This window comes from Lotus japonicus, chromosome 5 (genome assembly GCF_012489685.1).
Source record: "Lotus japonicus ecotype B-129 chromosome 5, LjGifu_v1.2".
Classification (NCBI taxonomy): Eukaryota; Viridiplantae; Streptophyta; class Magnoliopsida; order Fabales; family Fabaceae; genus Lotus; species Lotus japonicus.
In genome coordinates this window covers 62,739,200-62,759,830 of record NC_080045.1, presented here as the reverse complement: position 1 = coordinate 62,759,830, position 20,631 = coordinate 62,739,200, and the positions used below count along the sequence as shown (strand labels likewise).

Sequence of the window (20,631 nt, the reverse complement as noted above, 5' to 3'; positions counted from 1 at the left end):
AGGTCCTCAACATGCAGCAATGAGCACCCAACCCCATTTTGAAAGTTGCCTGTGAACTAGTTAACAATAAAGTAGTAATTAAGATACTAGTCCACAATCACGGGTGTTTTCATGACACAACATCAAATAATGAAAAACTTAAATTTCTAATTCATCAGAATTGATTAAGAAATCTAAAAGTTATTTATTGCGTTTTTGGATCAATGTTGTGCTGTTAAAATTGACGTTGGATAGGAGTTATGATATATACACACATCTCCACTCATTTTCCACATTCATTACTATCTATTTCTCTTTTCTCTATCAATCAAATTATCTATCACATCTTTACTTTCTCTCTCCTTTCTTCCTATCTCTCTCTTCCTCCACCTCTCCACACCTCATTTTTGAGGTGTGAAGGTATAATTATCCCGTTGGATAAAATTGACTTTGGTAAAAAGATTTATAGTTGTCTATGTTTATGAGAAACATATTCAGTTATAAAATACTCGAATTGATTATGTCTAGTAGAAGCTACTAACTCTAGCTTCTCGCAAAATGATTTAGGGACTAAAATCAATTATCTAAGTCGATTGTCAAACATCTATGTGCATGTTTGAAAAATTGTTTGAGGCGAAAAGCCAAAATCATGATCTAAAAGCAAAAGTTTAGGGTAGCCGCATCTGTCTATCATGATTTTAATTTCACCGTAACTTTTGAATGAATTGAATTTTCAAACATGCATTGTACTGAGCACAGTAAGAATTGATTATGAAGCTCTCAATGCATGGAACCAAATACACTTGTAAAAACTTCTCATCAGAAGTAATTTTGCCTGTAGAAAAGTTATAAAATATGCAACTTTATGGGAATTTTTGGGACATGAGTATTAAATAGACCTGCAACATGTGAAAGAAAATCCTGAAAGAGAAGAATGGAAATATCTTTTTGGCTTTAGATGCCTGCAATGCTTGCTTTACATGGGGTGGTGATGGTACCTATTCCTTTTCCTTCACTTGTCTCTATTTTTCTACCTCCCGACTCACTTGGCAGTTTTTGCTACAACGGTATAACTAGAGATTGAGACCCCATTAATAAACAAACCGAGCATGCTCTCTTCAAAAGTGGGCCACGGTCTGAGCCAGCCTGTTTTGTTGGCAAGTGTAGGACATTTTCATGACGGACCCTGATGTTGAGGGCTAACCGTAATTTTTCTATTATAGGCAACAATTACAATTTTTGGCACAAGAATCTAATATGTGCCTTCATAATTTACTTGGAGAAATTGATGGTCCCCTTTTTTTTCAAAACCAAATCAAAATGATATCACATGATTTATATTTGTATATTCTTTTTATAAATCACATGATAAAAAATAGACAATTTTTTTCTATAAATACTAGTACACGCATTTCTCACAATAGGCAAAAGTTATTTAAATGCATTGAGTATGAAAATTCCATTTCATTTTATTCCATTTTTAGCTGCTTTTATTTATTACTTTGATTAAGCATTCATTTCTCTGTTTTGAATAATTTATCGACTGCATTGTTAAAATTCTATCATGCCTTGAACAATCCGCCATACCCTAGAAATCTTTGTAATTTTTAATCAAATTAAACCCTAGCAGAACAATAACAAATACTAAAAGAGTTACTATGTCCATGTGTAAATGTGATTCTCTCTTTATTTATAGATATTCTCTTGTTAACACTATACTTCCCTACTTTAGTCCACATTGCACACACTGATTTCACAAAATTATAGCCGCCACCCCCACAATTTAAAGCACCTATATAAAATACATAACACTTTTTTTACACTCCAATGGAATTGTGTTAAAAGATAAATAAAGAACACTTATTCGGTATATAACAAGGAACCTTCATTAGAGTTACAAAGCTAAGCTATATATTCTCGACACATAGAGTTCCACGTGCTGTCCGTTCCTTCGCCGATATCAATCAAGCCAGATCTAATAGAAGATTACATTTAATAAAAGAGGAATGTGTTTATATAATTATTTTTTAAGCATTCGAAAACTTAGTTATATTATTATATTTACATTAGAAAAACATACCTAAAAGTATTCCGATGGAGAAAAAAAAAGGAAAACATACCTAACTACAGTATTAATAAACTTTAGATATATAATATTTGCACTACGTTTTGGGGCAATATTATTTATACTATTCAAAATATACATGTCACAATTAATAAAAAAATAGGGAAAAATATTTACATAGACTTATTGTTCATTTTATTTTGTTTAGGAAAATTTTAAGTAAATAAGAAATAAGTGATACTCTGAATGAGAAATAAAGAGTTATGAAGTTGGTTACAAAATGTATTGCTAACAGGAACAAAGTGTTTTTGGGAGATATAATGGGGGGAAACCAAAGTGCTTTTGTCCCGGGACGTCTCATTACTGATAATGCACTTACAGGTTTTGAGGTGTTCCACTACATAAAAAAAAAACGAGAGGGAAGAAAGGATATATGGCGGTTAAATTAGACATGGCGAAGGCGTATGATAAGATTGAGTGGGATTTTCTCTCTCATGTCCTGTCATCCATGGGGTTCACTCAACAGTTTTCTGATTTGGTGCTCCGGTGCGTTTCTACAGTATCTTATGCCCCTTTGGTAAACGGTGAGCCTACGGCCTTCTTTTCACCCACGCGAGGCTTGCGCCAAGGTGACCCGCTTTCACCATATCTTTTTATTTTATGTGTGGAAGCTTTTTCCGGTTTACTGTTAGATCAAGTCCACAGGAAAGCCCTCCATGGAATTCAAGTCGCTAGAGGGGCTCCACAAATATCTCACTTGTTCTTTGCTGATGATAGTTTAATTTTTACACGGGCAACAAAGGAGGAAGTTGATTGTCTATTGCAGGTAATCAGAAGGTATGAGCAAGCTTCAGGACTATTAGTCAATATGGATAAATCCGAAATTTCTTTCAGCCGAAATGTTCCACATACCAGTAGGGAGATGATCCGAGATAGGATGGGTGTAAAGGCTGTAGAGGTCCATGACAAGTACCTGGGTTTGCCTACGGTTATTGGGAGATCAAAGAAAGCAATCTTCAGCATAGTTCATGAAAGAGTTTGGAGGAAACTCAAAGATTGGAAGGGGAAGTTTTTATCTAAGGCAGGAAAGGAGATATTGTTAAAATCTGTGGCTCAAGCCATTCCTAATTACATCATGAGTTGCTTTAAAATACCAGCTAATGTGAGTGACAAGATTGAGAGTGCAATGGCCAATTTTTGGTGGGGGCAAAAGGACAACGAACGGAAGATCCATTGGATGAGTTGGAGGAAACTTTGTACACCCAAAGGCAAGGGAGGTCTTGGATTCCGTGACTTGAAAGATTTTAATCATGCTCTCCTCTCCAAACAGGTTTGGCGACTGTTACAATTCAGAAATTCTCTACTATTCCGAGTGTGGAAAGCAAAGTATTTTCCACGGAAGGAGCTGCTTGATGCGGACCTGGGTCACCAACCGAGTTATGCATGGAGAAGCGTTTGGGAAACAATTGGTACTGTCAGGGAAGGACTGAAGTGGCGGGTAGGTTGTGGTTCAAGCATTAATATTTGGAGGGATGCATGGTTATCTGGGAGTGGAGATGGTTTGGTACGTTCGAGTAGGCCTGCACATGTGGCCATTGAGAGAGTTGATGAGTTAATTGATAATGACAGTAGGAGATGGAATGAGAGGTTAGTTGATCAGCTCTTTAACCCAGTTGATGCCCTTGCAATTAAACGGATTCCTTTGGGAAGGGTACCAAAAGCTGATAAGCTATTCTGGAGATTTAGTAATGATGGCGTTTTCTCAGTCAGGTCCTGCTACAATCAGATTCAAGAGAACAAAACTATGAGGGAAGCTACTTCTTCTACTGCTATCGTAGTCCCCTGGAAGAAGTTGTGGGCAGCTACCGTTGCTACCAAGGTAAAGCATTTTGCCTACAGGGCTCTTACCAACACCCTTCCTTGTAGAGCAAATCTGGTTAGAAAGGGGGTTGAAGTTGATGACTGTTGCCCTCTCTGTCATCAGCAAGTCCTCGAAACTATGCACCACCTGTTCTTCGCGTGTGAATGGGCTCGGGTGGCGTGGTTTTCTCACCCGTTGGGGCTCCAAGATGATGGGGTACAAGAGGCTTCTTCTTCATGGATTGCTGAGTTCATTCGAAGCCATGACGTAGAGACGGTGGGATTATTGCTGCAAGGCATGTATGGAATGTGGAAAGCACGTAATGAAGCTATATTTCAAAACGTGGTACTGCCGCCAGAGGTAGCTATGAAAGCAGCTTTTACTTCTTTAACAGATTGGAAGGAGGCTCAGCAGAGGAGGGACCGTGTGAATGATACGGAAGAAAGGGAGCGCCGGGGTCGATGGCAGCCACCGCCAGAGGGATACCTGAAAGTGAACATTGATGCCGGGTGGACTGGGAGTGATTCGACAGGTCTTGGAATGGTGGTGAGATCGCATACCTCTGCTTTCATGGCTGCGGCAACTAGTGTGGTGAACACTCGTCAGGATCCTCTGGTGGCTGAGGGACTCGCATTGCGCTGGAGCTTGGAGTTAGCACATGAATGGCAGCTGGAATGTCTTATCATTGAGTCTGATTCAGCAAACATTATAACTGCAATGACAAGTACGAAGACATGCTCTCCACAGATAGATGTGATCATTGATGATTGCAAGAGATTAGCCACTAGCTTTCTTGTTATTTCTTTCTCTCATGTACTTAGGAAGGCTAATGAGGCTGCTTATATGCTAGCCTCTGATGCTATAGTTTCTCCAGATTGGGTTTGGTGGGACTCTCCCCCTTCTTGTATTGCTGAAACATTATTAGCAGACTCTGCTTTTACTTATTAATATAATATAATGAACTTTCATTCAAAAAAAATAATAAAATGTGATATATGTTAGGATATGATATATAACCAAAATAATGTTAGGACGTGATAAGGAGTGAGAGATAAAAAACAAAAATAGAGTACATTTTTGTGATATGTTTTATTTGGATGTCTATGCATATAATAATGGCCAGACTAGAATCCTCTGAATTGTAAAAAAAATAAAAAATAAATATCAAGTTTCACAATTTTAAAATTAATTAATTTTGTATGTTTAATAATTGAAGAAATAAAGAAAATTGGATTAGTGGTGGAACTTGATATGGTTAATTTTTTTTTACACTTGATAAGATCGATCTTGATTCGCATTCATATTGAGGAAATCTAGTGCAAATTAAGGGATTTTTTAAAGACTCATGTGGGTTTCTAACCAACAACTTAATGAATCAATATGATTTTTATAAATAATTAATAAATAAAATATGAAATTTCTAACTCATTTATCTTCAATGTGATTTAACGATATGTTATTTAACCCAAACTTTCTCATGAACTATTTAGACAACCTATAAATTAAATGAATAATAGTCATTTCAAACTTAGTAAAACCTTCTGGATTCCGAGATTTTTTTTTGTTGGAGGGAGGAGCTAAGCCCGATTTCAAGAATCTTTAACTACTACATAAGACTAAGAAAAAAATGATTCATAAATTAAATGAGTTTTAATGAAAAGGAACATGATATAGTTAATGACATATATTAGACATTATTTTATATCACAAGTAAAAATATAGTTAATGAGTGTACTATGGTTCACTATAGCCGATAATTATGAGTCTAATTCACTCGAGTCTCTAAGATCATATTAAGTGGGTAGGTAAATAAATCATTCTATGTGTATACTTACATAATTTAATATATTGACATTTTATATGGGTATTTACATAATCAAATTTAACATAGTGGAAACATTTGTCAGGAGAAATCTAACCATTTAATGTAATTTTTGAGTATCGATGGGTCAGTCTCATATCTGTCGGCTGTACCGTGGGATACCTTGAAAAAAATGTTATATTATATCAGAATTAAACTTGGAAAGACTGCAGGAAAAGAGATCAATGCGTCACTCAATTTATTTACACCAATTTGTGAGCATCAAAGTTGTATCTTTTACAATGCACTTAAACCATACATAACAGAAGGAAAATGACTGAAGTACGGAATAACATGCATCATGCATCTTCCTTCTCCAACCCTTACCCACTAAAACATTTAAAACTCATAAGCCATAAAATAGATAATGACATTTATACTTTAGATCTATCATGTCACTAGCTCTATCTATAACAAGGAAAAGGGGGTTCCAGATAGCATTAAAATTTTCTAACTAATGAGTCATTTTCCTAATCACCAGAATCAAAAATTTCCCGTATGTGGTATATGTGCAGCTGGCACCTACCAGATACACCAGAACACAGGTATTCAACAAATGGCAAAATTTGCAAAAAAGAAATGAAAGATACTCTTATATTTTTGTTGGTGTGAGATGCTTTTCCTTCTTCTTGATGCATGATGTGTGAAGTATAGTAATGCAATGTCTATGTAGCCATGCAAATGGTCCCCTCACGCACACACACACCGTTTTCTTCATTTGGCTTATGTTCACTGCTTTCCTTCTCACAATGAGAGAAAGAGGGTATGTTTGGATACATTGTAGATAATTAATCATAATGAAATCAAAGTCATGTAAGCAACCTCAAAAGCTAAGATAAGTTACTTTTATTTATCGTAATTTTGGTTCATCATAATTTTTCATTGTATATATACAACATCAACTGAGAAAGGGAAGAAAGTGTAAGGGGTTCCCACTTTCTTAAGCTAAACCCAAAAGTTATTAATGCTCTTGTAATATGAGAAAACACTCGCTATCCTGTCAGCTAAAAACTGCATGGTGGTGGTGCTGGCGTGACAATATTCAATTTGCATCACTAGGGACCACTTTTTACCTCTCTTAATTTTGTTTTAATTTTTAATAATATTTCCAATGGCTTTACAGTCTACTAATATTCCAACCAAAAAGCTTTGTTTAGTTTAATTGGTACATGTTTAATTCTCCTTAAATAAAGTTGAGTTTGAGTTTAGTGTATGAATAAAACTTGTTCCTACTCACATTAAAATGTAGATGTTCTGAACTTAAACAGTATTGTTTTTATGAATGATATTAGTTAGAAAGAAGAATCTACTAAATAATATTCCATTAGATATAGATAATAAATATTAAAAGTTAAAACACTACGGGGAAAATGAACCTCTTATTTTCACAGAGAGGATTAGTTCTTTCTTCCCCCTGAGCCCTGCTCTATATATAATTGTGTCTCTTCCAACTCTCTTCTTCATCTAAACCCTAGCTAGAAAAACCAAGCACCACTCATGGCAGTTAAACCTCTCTCCAATTCCCAATCTCATCACAACCACCTTTCGGCACTTGTTCTTCTTTCTCATCATCCATCATGCACCACTACCAGTTGAAGCTGCCAGCATGATCTTAACTTCCCTCCATGGTGGGGAAAGATCAGATCATGTGGCAGTTTCACCTTGTTGTTGGTTGCATGAACCCTACTTTTCATTTCTGCTCTATATTGTGTTCAATTAGTATTTGCCCAATAATAGAATTTCAATTTCTTTGCCTGTTTGTAAAATACCAGAAGAAAGATGTAGCCATGGATTCTTATCTCTGTGCCTGAATAACTACTACTAGCTCTTAGTTTTTTTTTCTTCTTTTCTCTTGGTTCTTTCTTGTTTCTTGGGTGAAACAAAGATATAAGATATTTATGGTTGTTTTTTTATTCTGCTATATACTGCATGAAATTGGATAAGATTTAGGGGTGAAATCCTAATTGTATGGTTGTTAGGGTTTTGGAAGACAGTAATTATTTTGTGAGGCTCGGTGTAACATGCGTTCATGATTTCAAGATCCGATTCTTGCTTTGGTGACTGAGCCCCCATGGCATTGGAATTGTCAGTCTTTTTCTTTTCTTGGTGGTGATGGTGGTTGTGAAATTAAGTATTTAGGGTTCCACATGATGATGGTTGTGTTTTCTTGATTTTCTAAGATACTCTGAGTACTCTTTTTACCACCTAAGTTTTCTTTTTATCCTTTTTATTTTGTTTATTTTCTTTTCAAAATAGTAGTTTAGAGAGATAAAGAGAGTAGAATTCAGATTCTCTGCTGCCTCTTTAACCTCTGGAGCAGCAAAATAACGAGTGTTTAAAACTTTTAACTAATTCAACTTTTTTCTAATAAATTTGAATCATTTAATGTAAAAATCAAAGACCACGAATTTGCAGCAGCAAGCTGCAATTGAGAGAGTAACTTGATATTTTGGGATTATGAGATTTAGAAGATATTGATACATATCTTGAACTTCTCTAGTTTCATACCTATGACATTTTGGGATTATGATTTTCTCTGTTTGTTAGTATCTTAATCTTGTTTTCTATCTATTTTGTGCATGTGGATTTCTGCAATTAAATTCATAATTAATATAGGACTCTCATACACAGGACAAGTGAGCCAACATTGGTTGATCTGAGGAAGATGCTAGTTCAAATGAGACAAAATAACTATTCCATTATATTGCTGAAGTCATGGTAGATTCTCAATATCTCAGTGTACTTTCCTCATCTTATACTAGGATCTGAACACTACAGCCTTTTTGGCTTGGGTTTTTGAATTTGGATCATTCCTAAATGATGAGACAATCATGTGCCTTGTACCTTGAAAAAAAAAAAACAAGATTGAAATGTAGTGCATCAAGAAGAAAGCAATTAGTTGTACTGTTTATAATCTGTTGCATTGAAATTGATCTTCCTTGGAAGAATCTCACATCGATAATCAATTGGTGTCATCAATATCACTATTATCTACAGGTTTCTGACAACAAATACTATAACACATGAACCACCATATCTCAACAATATAATTTCTGATCTGGTGGTTGTGGTTGTAAATGTTTGCATGTATCTGTTTCTTTCCCTCTCTTCTTTATTCATTTGGGTAAGATTCCATATAGCTTTCAGTCTGCTATGAGTACCTAAAAGATATATATTGGTCAGTTTGTTTTGATTCTCCCAATAACTGGTGCTAGCTAGAAATCATGATATCATGCAATGATGTTAGGCAAGCATATTCTGTGTGACATCAGAAATGAAACCTATCCTTAACTTAGACATGCAGTTATCTGGCTACTTTGGTTTTGAGGGAAGAAACTTGCATCACACAGTAATGAGTGTTTGTTTTCATGATTTGCAGAGAATTAGAGACACACGTTTACTAAGAAGCTATATTAGACAAGCAGGTTCTAATCAATAGAGAGTGATTTTAGAGTATTTTAATTACTCTTAACCCAGATATATGCTATTAATTAATTATCACATAGAAGGAGATTGGATGATGAAATTCACAACCTTCTGATTCAACAAAATATATAGTCCATACTTCGTAGTTTGTATCTTAATGTTGAACAGTTGCATATATTTTAGCTGTGAACTAACTTTCAGCTGTTGATTTCAAAATAGCTGTTGAGACAAGTTGGATTTAAATCATGATCATGTGACCCCTAAAGTGCTTGATATGTATGACTAATCTTAAAGTTCTTATACAAAAACATTTCCTTTCTCAAATAAAAAACATAGATAACTGTTTGCAAGTATAATTAATAGGAAGGTTCTTGTCACAGATCCCAAATATGCTGGTCACTTCAGAGCTTTTCTTGATCATAAGAAGCTCTAGATCTGATTGGCATAGCTAGCTAGGCATTCATCTGGAACTCCACACTGAGCTAGAACGGCCATCCTAGCATATCATCATTATTTAACTAATGCAACTCTTTCTCTCATTGCTAGTCATATGTACAATGTCCCTTACCAGAGAAAATAGGTAAAGGAAAACGGAGGTCCAAATTGAATGATGGATGACTTACCACATTGATTGGAATTTACAATAATGTCTAGGATGGATGTCTAAGTGCATCTTTTTGCAAATCCTTTTACATTTTATTATAATGTTAGACTAAATTTTGAGAAGAAAATTCTATGAATTGCTTCAGTTATGAGGAAAAAGAAGTTGATTGAAACATGCTATAATTGTATTTGGATATTTAAAGATAAACTGAAGTGCCTTATGAAATCTACACACTATGAAAACCTACATGCAAACAAAAGGCTTGTGTGTGTATTTACATACTCCTTTACTTAAGAATGCATATATACCCCTTTCCTATTGTATTTGTAAACATTTAATTTGACTCCTAATTAGGCTTTATACAGCGCTTGATATATATGACTAAACACATATATGCACTTTTTATAGGCTTTACACAAAAACATTTCCTTTTAGTTGTGTACATAAATGTTTATTTGAGATATGGAATAATTTTAAAAGGTCAAGATAAATTTAGTGAAATTTTGATAAATTTTAAAGGATTGTGTGGGATTAGGATTTAAAGAGGCAAATATTTATGATTTTTTTTGTTGAAATTTAATATTTTTCTTAGTAAGTTTTGATGGCTAGAAGTTCTACACCATGATTCAATTTGTGAAAAATTTGCTTAGAAAAAAAAGAATTAGAGAGATTTAAATAGAAAGTGATGAAGGGACTTAATTGCAATAATTTAAAAAAAATCAAAGGACTGAATCCCCAAAATCACACATCAACCACATTTGAGGGACCAAAAAGCAATTATATGAGTTTGAGAATCACCTTATACAATAATTATGTAGATTGGATTCGAGCACAATTGATAAGTGCGTTAATTGTTAATTTACACAGTACAAGAAAAAAATTATTTTGTGGTGTTTTTGTGAGTAATTTGCGACGGTTCAAACTGCTGCAGCATTTTTTTTATCTCTAAAACATATTTTATTAATTAATTTTATCTCTTTAAAAGGGGTTTAATTAGTTCTTTGACATTTTAAAAAAATAACCATGTAATGCATGACATACTTGTTAGTGTTAGGTGATGATATGAAGACTATATAGTTTCTAAGATGCCCTAAATTAAAAGTTTTATTGATTGTCATGGTTATGAAAAACATATATGAAAAAACTCAAAAGATCATGGAAATGGAATATGTGTAGTGCGGTGTTGATATTGAAAAGTTGTTAGGTAACATACCACCATACTTATATGCTATGGATCATAGGGGTGTATATGTGAGTGAGTGTGTGTGTAAACAGAAAAGTTAAAGTAATTTTTAATGAAATAATTAGACAATTTATTACCCCATTAATACTTATTAATATAGAAGGAAGCTTATGCCTATGGCCCAATGGGCCCAATCTAAAGGATAATATGTGAAGGTCAGATCCATAAAAAAGGTGCCCTGCTTTTTGAAGTTTTGTTTATATTAAATTTCCATTACATGCGTTCGAAACTTTGATTTGTACCAAGTACCAACCATCAAGAACCAGGAGTTACAAAGCAATAGGAAGTCCGAATTGCAGTTTAATTATTTTTTTATAGGCATAGGCACTTGATTCCAATTAAATAGTTAGATCCCAATTTGAATCGAAAGCTATTATAATTTTTTAATAGCTTCTCAAAGTCATCCAAATATCGCAAAAAACAAAATTGTTCAAGATATATAAGATGGATAGTTTATTAATTACAATAAAAAAAGGGATAGTACAAGGCAGGCCAGTAAAATAGGTAAGAATTCATATCTTTTGGTGCCCATGCTGGAGCAACAAAATAATAACTACGTAATTTTTTTGGCGAATGTAACTGTTTATGAATAAGCTGAACCAATTATTATAAAAATCAAGATCAAGAATTTGCAGCAGAGTCACAGAGAACATAGCTGCAGATGATCCATGGAATAAATGTATTCGGATCAATGTACTTGATACATTTTCAAATCGGTAAAAAAAATAAAAAATCCCAACTAATTGGTTTCATAGGTGGTTTGGTTGGAATTTGTTTGTGCTACCACGATTAAATTGGATTCTATCAATTTTACAAAGAGTGGTATTCTGATTAGCCTGAAGATGAATGAAAGAAAATTTGTTGGCGTGATTAGGAAACAGATAGAATGGAGCCTTTATATTCACATGTCTAGTGAAACTAGTGCCCACAACTTGTAAATCTACATTCTACCAAAAGTTTAGTTTAACTCTGTCCATTACTATGGAGTTTCTTTCTTACAATTGCATGATTTGTAGGTTTAAACTTTAAAATGCAATATCATGCAGTATACTCTTGAACAAATAGGATAAATATAAAACAATGAACAGAATAAAGTTAGAGCCATGTATGGTTTGCCAATTAATTTGTGCACAAAGCCTTCTTGGCAAAACAAATAAAAACATGTTTTTTTCTTCTAGTAATATTTTGCTGTTGTTATGTATCAGAGTAAACGTGAATGTTGGCTAATTATATTGCAAAACTAATGAGATGAAACTTCCCCTCATTGAAAAATGAAGTGGGAAATTTCTATGTTAGAAAGATCTTCAGGCAAAATTTTCTACAATGAAGACTGATAGAACATTCTTTACAATGCCAACTTTTACAATATCTATAAAACCTAATACTTCTAGGAACTCTAAACTAAGTTGGTGATTGGTTTCCAAGGTTCTTCAAAAGCTAAGTCTTGTAATTTTTAATTTCCAACTATAAGTGATTCTTCAACATTTCACCATGAAACCAAACCTACGTGAATCTATCACAGGAAACCTGACCGCTATGCATGAACCGCGACTAATGTACATGCTAATCTGAAGTGAGCACTGCATTCAATGATTGTTCCAGTTTTCTACTATTTGATGCTCTATCATCTACCAATTCCAAGTCTAACAGTAAAACATCACTCTCTTCACATTTTCTTTCAAGGCTGGCAATGGCTTAACACCACACTCTCCAGCTACTCGTGTCCCCTTGGAGCTGTTACTAGTGTTACCGTCACCTGAAGAGCCATTCTCTTGCATATCTGGTTCCATATAGAAACGGGCTCGAAAAGCTGCTAAATGTGCATAATATGCTGGAGGAACTGCACAAAAAGATTAGATTTTCAGCCAATTGAGTTTTAAATTGTCCGAAACAAGTTGAAACTCCAACAAAGATAAATATAATCAGGTTAAAGCTCACTCATGATGTAAATACTAGAAACATCATAGCTTCTTGAACTAGTCATAAAGGGTAAGGCAAGGCTTCAAGATTCATTACTGTGAGCAATAACTGAAAAACTGCATACTAGTTGAAACATAGGCTTACCAACGGACACGGAGCGTGTACACCTCGCATATGTATAACAAAGATTGTTGGTCAAAGACTGAATTCCATCTGCTGTGAAGTTGTTTTCGTCCCATAGAACATGATAATGAGCAGGTCGACTAGTACCCTGCACGGTAATGGAAACACAGTATTCACAGTTAAGAAAATCAAAGGTTTAGACGGAAGTTTTACTTTGGATTCATGTTTAACATCCATGCTAAAATCAAATAGAATTAATTGCACTTTTGGTCCCCAGATCAGAACCATACTAAAAACTATTTTCTACCTGGATGCCAGCATGACTGCAGAGATAAAAATCAAATTCCGTTGGATGGCAGATTTTAGAATCAACAACAGTCCCTGAAAGGCAATATATAACAAGACTTTAATTTTATTTGACAATCATTATTAAAAACACATTTGTGTACATAAGCATTAAGGAATGTTCAACATACCAGGCATTATGTTCCCACTCTTATCTGTACTGCTCCTGTCCTTGTGGTTGTTTGGGAATAACCGAGTATGGTGTCTTTTTTGTACAACTATGAAAGTTACCGGAGGCTGATAGTTTGGCTCCAAGGACGCACATGCCTGCATAGATATTTCTTATCAGAACATATTTTAAAGAATACAAACTTATGATAACTCCATAACAGAAAGTAAATGACTCTGACCTTCCGGATTGCGTCCAACTCATAAAGTAATACTTGGTAAAATTGCCCCTCGCTTACACCATCCCTGTTCAAAATTTTACGGTTAACACGCTGGTGACTTCAAATTAAACATACACTGATGATCTAGCATCATAAATTAAACATAAGGACCTGTAAAATATAATTCGTAGTGGCTTTTGTCCTGTCGCCTTTCTAAAGGAAACCAGTAAGTCTCTGCACAAAAAGAACGTGCGAAAATGAAATACTGAAACAAACTGCAAAGAGATCCCATCACACAACCAAGAACAACATTCAGAATTAGAAAATTAAAGTACGTAGTATTTTTACCTTATCATGCCACCACTAACTGTGCCGCGAACAGGGTCCTGCCAAGTTTTGTACAAATCTTGTATAAGTTCTTGTCTATGAGCTTGAGCACACACTAAACCAGCATATTTCGTCACTTCAGGCCAGTCCTGGGATGCTACAACCTATAGATTGAATAACACATCAGTTTCTGAAACTCTAATTAACTAACGCAATGCTTTAAAAAATTAATGATAATAAGATAAATAGATTAGATAAGTACAGCTGCAATTGAGGGGCTAGAGTCTTCTCCATTTTCAGGGTGGGTGACATCTGCTCCAAAAATTATGGTTGGTATGTCACTAACCAATGGTATCCTGCAGCTCAAAGCATCAAGAAGAACAGTGTTTCTACCTCCCATCTGCAACAAGGAGACCACTATTTACTTATTGGAAGCATTTATGACAAGTGAGCAATTTTAACATGAATATTCAAACAGTAGGGAAGCCTAAAGTTGACTAATGAAAAATAAGATTACATGAGTACATCATGAATTTGATTTTGCCAAAACTTGGTAAATAGTGGCCATGAATTTGTTAAAAAAAATTAGATTATTCATGCAATAACAGAGAAAAAAAGGGAGGGGAATTGTCTAACAAGTAACTGAAATTCATACTAAACTTTTAACCATGTCTTACACAGGAATATGCAATTTCCTGTGATTGAGAGCAAACAAACCTTAACGTTGATCTTCAGAGACACATTAGCCAAGTACTGTTTAGTGATTTTAAAGACATGCTTTGTCAGACAGCATTGTGAAATTAAACCCAGGTCAGTTTCACATATACGCTTGAGATCACCTGAAAACACAAGTCATTTCAATGAAAATTCTGCATTTTAAGCTGGAATATATCTTCGTCGTTCTGTCAAGCCAGCAAATAGCAATCAATGATTAATAACATAGCACAATCTTGCAGACTTGATTATCAACCTATGTTTGCTTACCATAGAGAGACCCATTATTGTCTGGTAATATTGCTAACAACAGCTCCAATTCCTTTCCTTTAGTTTTGTTTGACGAAACATGGTAAACATGCTTCAAAGCTTTCACCACCTGCTCAGGCTTGGCATTGTAGATGGGAATAACAGGCTCTGGGTTAAATTCCTACAAGAAAAAAGTCATGTTATTGAGTACCAGAAATTTCTTTATGCACTTCAAACACCTAAAAAAATGTAATAACTACCATGCCAGATACTTGACACATTTGAGCAAGCTCATTACAGAAAGTGCGAGCAACACTATCTTGCACGCTCCGTGAAAAATTTATGCATGCCCACCGGTTAACAGTCATTCCATTAATCATTTTCTGCGCCATTCAAGAAATAGGAGAAAAAGATATCAGTAATACAAGCTATCACAGAAAATAACAAGGCTAGCAGATACCTTATAAAGGGATTCATTTATAATAACATCATTTTACTTTCTTTTTTCTGTTGTTTAGCATATGACTAGTAGCAAAAGAATAGATGAAATATGAGAAAATTTTACAGCCAAAGTTATATTAAACTAGACACTCGGGCACTAACAGTTCCATTTGACAATTACTATAGAACAGAAAAATATAATGCCAACAAACGATACCTTGTTCATCATATTCCACTGACCAACTTGGGGTAAACAGTTCTTCTCTTTCCCACTTTCATGATATTTAAGCTGCAGTTAGAAGTGCCTCTTAAATCAGTGAACAGTTGGAAAAAGATAAACATTTTCGATATATGACAAACCAGATCTTAATAAGGAAAAGCACAATACCCATGGGGCAGGAAGAATCCGTGCTTCGACAGAAGCTAGCTTTTCACTGATATTCAATCCAAATTCCTTTGCATAAGGATCTTGGTCATAAGCATTATGTTGAACGGTCTGCTTGTATAACCCCCATGACCACCACACAAAATAAAATAAATAAATACATGAATAATCAATATGAATGCACAACATTAACAGCATGTAGCTAACTTAATAACCCCTCCCCCACACAAGCAAGTATCACAAAATCATAGTAGTGTAATTTAAGATTACATTAGCCCCACAAGATCTTCACAAGTTTTGAACCATTATCTAAACATTCCAATTACTACATTGTTATACACATGATGACTAGAAGATAAATTTGCTAAGTACTTCCAGAATAAATCCTGGAAAAGAATGCTAGCTTAATGACCCTTCATTTCCTAATTTTTCTGCTATTAGAGGTCAGTACAATCTTTATTGTGAAAGTGTGAAATTGAATACCTGTAAAATGTCATTTTCCCGATCACGAGGTCTCTGGCAAGTAACTTTCAACAGAGAAGTAATTTGCTTCTCATTCAATCTCTTTGTATAGCGTTGCCCCTCAACAATTTTGCAGGCCTGGAAACCAAAAGCACATGGGAATAAGACAAAAACATTATGACATTGAATGGTTCTTCAACTACCAGGAACTTTCCCTACCTCCATAGGTAAATAGTTAGCCTTCTTTTGGTTTCCTACTTGAAGGCAAGGAAGGTGAGCATATTGAATAGTGAAACCATACATCTCTTGGAAGTATTCAACAACTGACTTCATAGTTGAGTTCTCATCAACAGGAAACCTAAAGAAAAACAGTGATTAAATGAAAATCATTATAACTGTTTTGATTTTTAGTGGGAAGAGAACAATTAGAAAAACAACTTACACAAGTTCTCTTGTTGGTTGAGAAGTCAACCCAGAAACACGATATTTTCTTCTCACACTTCCTCTGTGTGTTACTTCAACTTTAACTCCTCTAAGGGCTTTCTTAATCTGTTAGACATAAAAAAAAAGTAGCGCTATAAATTGACTAATATTGACAACATAGAAGAAGAAATCCGTAAGCTATGTCCATATAACTAAGTACCTTAATGCGATCAGCATCTGACAACGGCCTTGACAACACATCTTTTGCTAATAGTTGGCCAACAAACTCTACTACTGGAAGAGGTTCAATGAATGCAGCAGATGCCATATCTGCAAAATGCAAGAAGTGAAGAGAAATGAAAAAGTTGAATTGTAGTTTCATTAGACTATTTATACTATATAATTAATGTAGTAACTAATATACCAATATTGAGGGAAAGGCCCATCTGAGTAGGCCTTATGCTCTGGTAAAATCCACACCATGACTCCAATCCCTCTCCAAGCCGTTGTGGTGTTCTAATATCAGGTGAAAAGAAGGACCTCCCAATGGGACAATACCTTTAGAAAATGCAGTTTTCGTAAGATAAACAAGAACTTAAGCTTCATATTCTCATTCAATTTATCATTTCTTGTTAATTTTAAAATTTCAGATTCTCATCACTATCACTACCTCTTATTCGACAGCTCTCTCAGAACAATGTCAAGAATTTGAAGTGCCTCCTGCGGTGCATCAGCACGCTTACCAGCTAGAAACTGACCTAAGTGATGCAAGTTTGCCCGAGCAACAAACTTTATCACCACATTGTACTCTCTTTCCCTTCTGAAAGATGGCCAAAGTGTCAATTGAAATTGAACTAATTCAAATAAGTCAAAATTATTATGATTTTATCTTGTGTTATTTATTTCTTCATGAATTGATCTGGATCACCTTTCTCTTTTATAAGAATCAATTATGAGACTTAGAAGCTACTGGCACAAGCTCCTCCTCAGACTTGATTTAGGCTTTAGAATCAACTATAGAAGTTTGTCCAAACATGTACTGAGAAAAAAGGGAAAATGTTTGAATGATTATGAACAATAAATCCTTACTTGGGGACATTTACTCTATCTTGTTCATCTACAAGCTTAATCTTAAATTCTCTCCAAGCAAATGGAAGCTGCCCTGCAGTGTACAGACTTTTCCTGCCATCATATGCAGGAAGTCTCATCCCTAAGTCAGACTCTTTATACAGCCTCACAAGTTCAGCTATAATGGACCTATTTACTGCTCTTGAAGACACTTCCGGGGTAATAGTAACCTTCAAAGTAAAACCAACACATAACAGAAAGGCATTAATTAAATTAAAGCAAAAGCAACAATAGGAACAAAAGCCTCAGGCCTCAATTAATGACACTAGAAGAAAAGGACTGCAAAAGCAGAACCCCTATAATAGGAAAAATCACAGGATGAATTAAATGCATGCTGCCAAAGAGGGCCCAATCGTTATGCCACTTAGAAAAATCTAACTTAATAGCTCTTTCAGTAGAATGGTAAATACTAAATACCAATGAAAAGGATCTTACATCATATTGGTTCAAGTCCTTGTCTGGTAACTCTGCAAAGAAGTGGTTAGCCTTCACAATGCATTTTGTCCCAACTTGTCCAAATCCAGGTCTACGAGCAAAGCTTAAAGACTTGCTTGAAGTAGGAAAACCCATATCTACATTCCCAGAGGTGTAGCCATTTTGAACATTTCCATTTGCAGAAGAACTTGTTGCAGTGCAAGGCCTGCAACTAGGCCTCATCAAAACATCACCTTGATCACATTTTCTGCCTCCTCTGCCCCTTCTCCTTCCCTTGTTCCTTGGGTGAGGTGAAGTTTGGCTATGGTTTTCTTGAGGTGGTGATGGACCTTGGCCATTTTGGGTAGTAGCTTTCGGTACCTTCTTAGCTGGAGTACACATGGGGTTCTGGTTCTGCAAATGGGGTTTGATCACTAGGTGTTGCTCAGACCCTTCTTTCATCTGCCTCAATGGCATGTTGTTAGCTTTTATTGATGAGTACTTAAACTGGAATCAATGTAAAATGCAAAAAAGCACCAATTTCTCTTTTAGCTTTTGCTTCAAACACCTTCCAAACAGTACCAATTGCTTCAGCTGCAAAATACAGAAAACGTAATTGAGTTAGTAACTACTGTACATTGATGAGAACACACAATGATTTGATGTATCAAGTTTGAGGGAAAAATAGCATGGATGAAACTGAAAACTGGCAATTGTTTAATAATACAAGCATTACCATTCTGGTGCAAAACTGAAAATCCAGACTTTTCACAGTTGTTTCAGCAAGCAAACAAAATTCAAAAATGGTAATGAAAGTAAAAAAGTATAGAAAACCATATATCAAAATAAGGCAAGAAACAGTGAATTTGTACAACAACATTGCTGTGGTTAAATTTAAAAAGGCCACAAGACAATGAAATCTCAGTGCAAGAGACAAAAAAGCAAAAAAGAAGAAATGGATTGTTCAGTGAGCAAGCCAGAAAATAAAATATGATGAGACTTGTGGAACCCCAGAAAATTGAAATACCCAGAAGACAAGACCATTTCCTAGTAGGCTTGTCCCCAACCAAAAAACTGAAAGTTACAAAGACGACGAGTAGATACAGACACATGAGAGAACACTTGGGAAAAACAATAGAACAATGTAATGGATTGTGAAGACAAATTTGAAGCCTGCATTATACAGCACTGCCATGAAATTGATGAAAAAAAACAAGCAGAAGAAAACAAAAACCAAGGAAGGAAGCAAAATCATTATGTGAAAGATTTTCAGTAATAAGAAAGAATGCAGCACTGCAGAACAAAATGTTGTCTAATAAATTATTTGTCTTGAAGTTAAAGGAAGCCAAAACAAAAACTGAAAAAAAGAAACCATTAAGCAATGATCATGACCATGAAAATGAAGAAACAAAGCAAAAAACTGAAGTTGAACTCACCTTGTTTGACTTGTTTAACAAAGGAAGGAGCTTGAAGGAGTGAGTGAGGGGGTAGAAATAGTAGAGAGGGTGGTGGAAGATTCAGAATCGTTGAAGGAAGAAGAAAGGAAAGTGAAGGAAAGAGTGATGATGATGATGATCTTACACACGCATGCAAAGCACTTTTGGTTCTTTCTTTATCACGTGTAAAAGGCTTTCCCTGCCTCTTTGCTTTTAAAGTTGCCTCCTCTCTCTGCTTTGCGCAGCCTCGGGGATGTACCATGCCCATAAATTGATATATGCAAACCAAAAAGCAAAAAGTATGAAAATTGAATAATAATAATATACACACAGCACACAAAGAAAGAGATAGAGAAGGATAATGTTTACTAGTATAGTCAGTAGATAGTTGAATTTCTTAAGCATTTAGTTTGAAATTCGATTTCTGCGTGTATATGGAGAATAATTTGTTCGAAGAAGTCTACTCACTTAATATCATTTTCGAAGAAGTTAGTCTCATAACTATCAACTATAGCTATAGAACACCTAAAAAAACAAAATAAAGTGAGAGGTAGAGAGAGAGGGCATGATGGTGAGCAATGAGTCCAAAAGAGTTACTGAGGATTATATAAATGCAATCATGTTAGGAAGAAGAATAATTTGAACTTGCAGTGCTTTTTCTTCTCTTGCAGGGCTTTGGCTTCTTAGTAGTATTATATTATTATTCTATATTTCTATGTCATTTCTTTTTCTTCCTTTTCCTTTTTTGTTGTAAGTGTCTCATTGGTTTTGGTTTGTAAGAAACACATATTTCATCACATTAATCGAGAAAAGAATGTTTTTAACACATTAACTCAGACATTTAGTGTGCAAAACACACACATTTATTTATTGATAAATAAGATTTTGACACATTA

The 20,631-nt window shown here is 34.9% G+C and overlaps 1 protein-coding gene across 1 annotated transcript; it reads right to left on the bottom strand.

The window, feature by feature from the left end:
- Positions 1–12,230: 12,230 nt before the first annotated feature.
- LOC130718315 (protein argonaute 10-like) lies at positions 12,231–20,003 on the bottom strand. Its single transcript, XM_057568888.1, has 22 exons — positions 19,736–20,003; positions 18,321–18,893; positions 17,847–18,055; positions 17,428–17,577; positions 17,182–17,315; positions 16,978–17,087; positions 16,777–16,883; positions 16,554–16,692; positions 16,356–16,472; positions 15,876–15,983; positions 15,705–15,776; positions 15,307–15,429; positions 15,068–15,227; positions 14,801–14,922; positions 14,346–14,483; positions 14,105–14,247; positions 13,928–13,990; positions 13,778–13,841; positions 13,559–13,694; positions 13,390–13,463; positions 13,104–13,230; positions 12,231–12,879 (listed from the first exon to the last, which is right to left on the bottom strand). The coding sequence occupies exons 2-22, from the start codon at positions 18,774–18,776 to the stop codon at positions 12,683–12,685; spliced, it is 2,949 nt and encodes a 982-aa protein (XP_057424871.1). The 5' UTR covers positions 18,777–18,893; positions 19,736–20,003; the 3' UTR covers positions 12,231–12,682.
- Between the last annotated feature and the right edge of the window lie 628 nt (positions 20,004–20,631).

Coding starts and splice junctions, on each gene's coding strand:
- LOC130718315 (XM_057568888.1), bottom strand. CDS start 18,776: ATGCCATTGAGGCAGATGAAAGAAGGGTCTGAGCAACACCTAGTGATC. Junction 16,693..16,776: donor CAACCAACAAGAGAACTTGT/GTAAGTTGTTTT, acceptor GTTTTTCTTTAG/GTTTCCTGTTGATGAGAACT. Junction 14,484..14,800: donor CTCTGAAGATCAACGTTAAG/GTTTGTTTGCTC, acceptor TCCTTGTTGCAG/ATGGGAGGTAGAAACACTGT.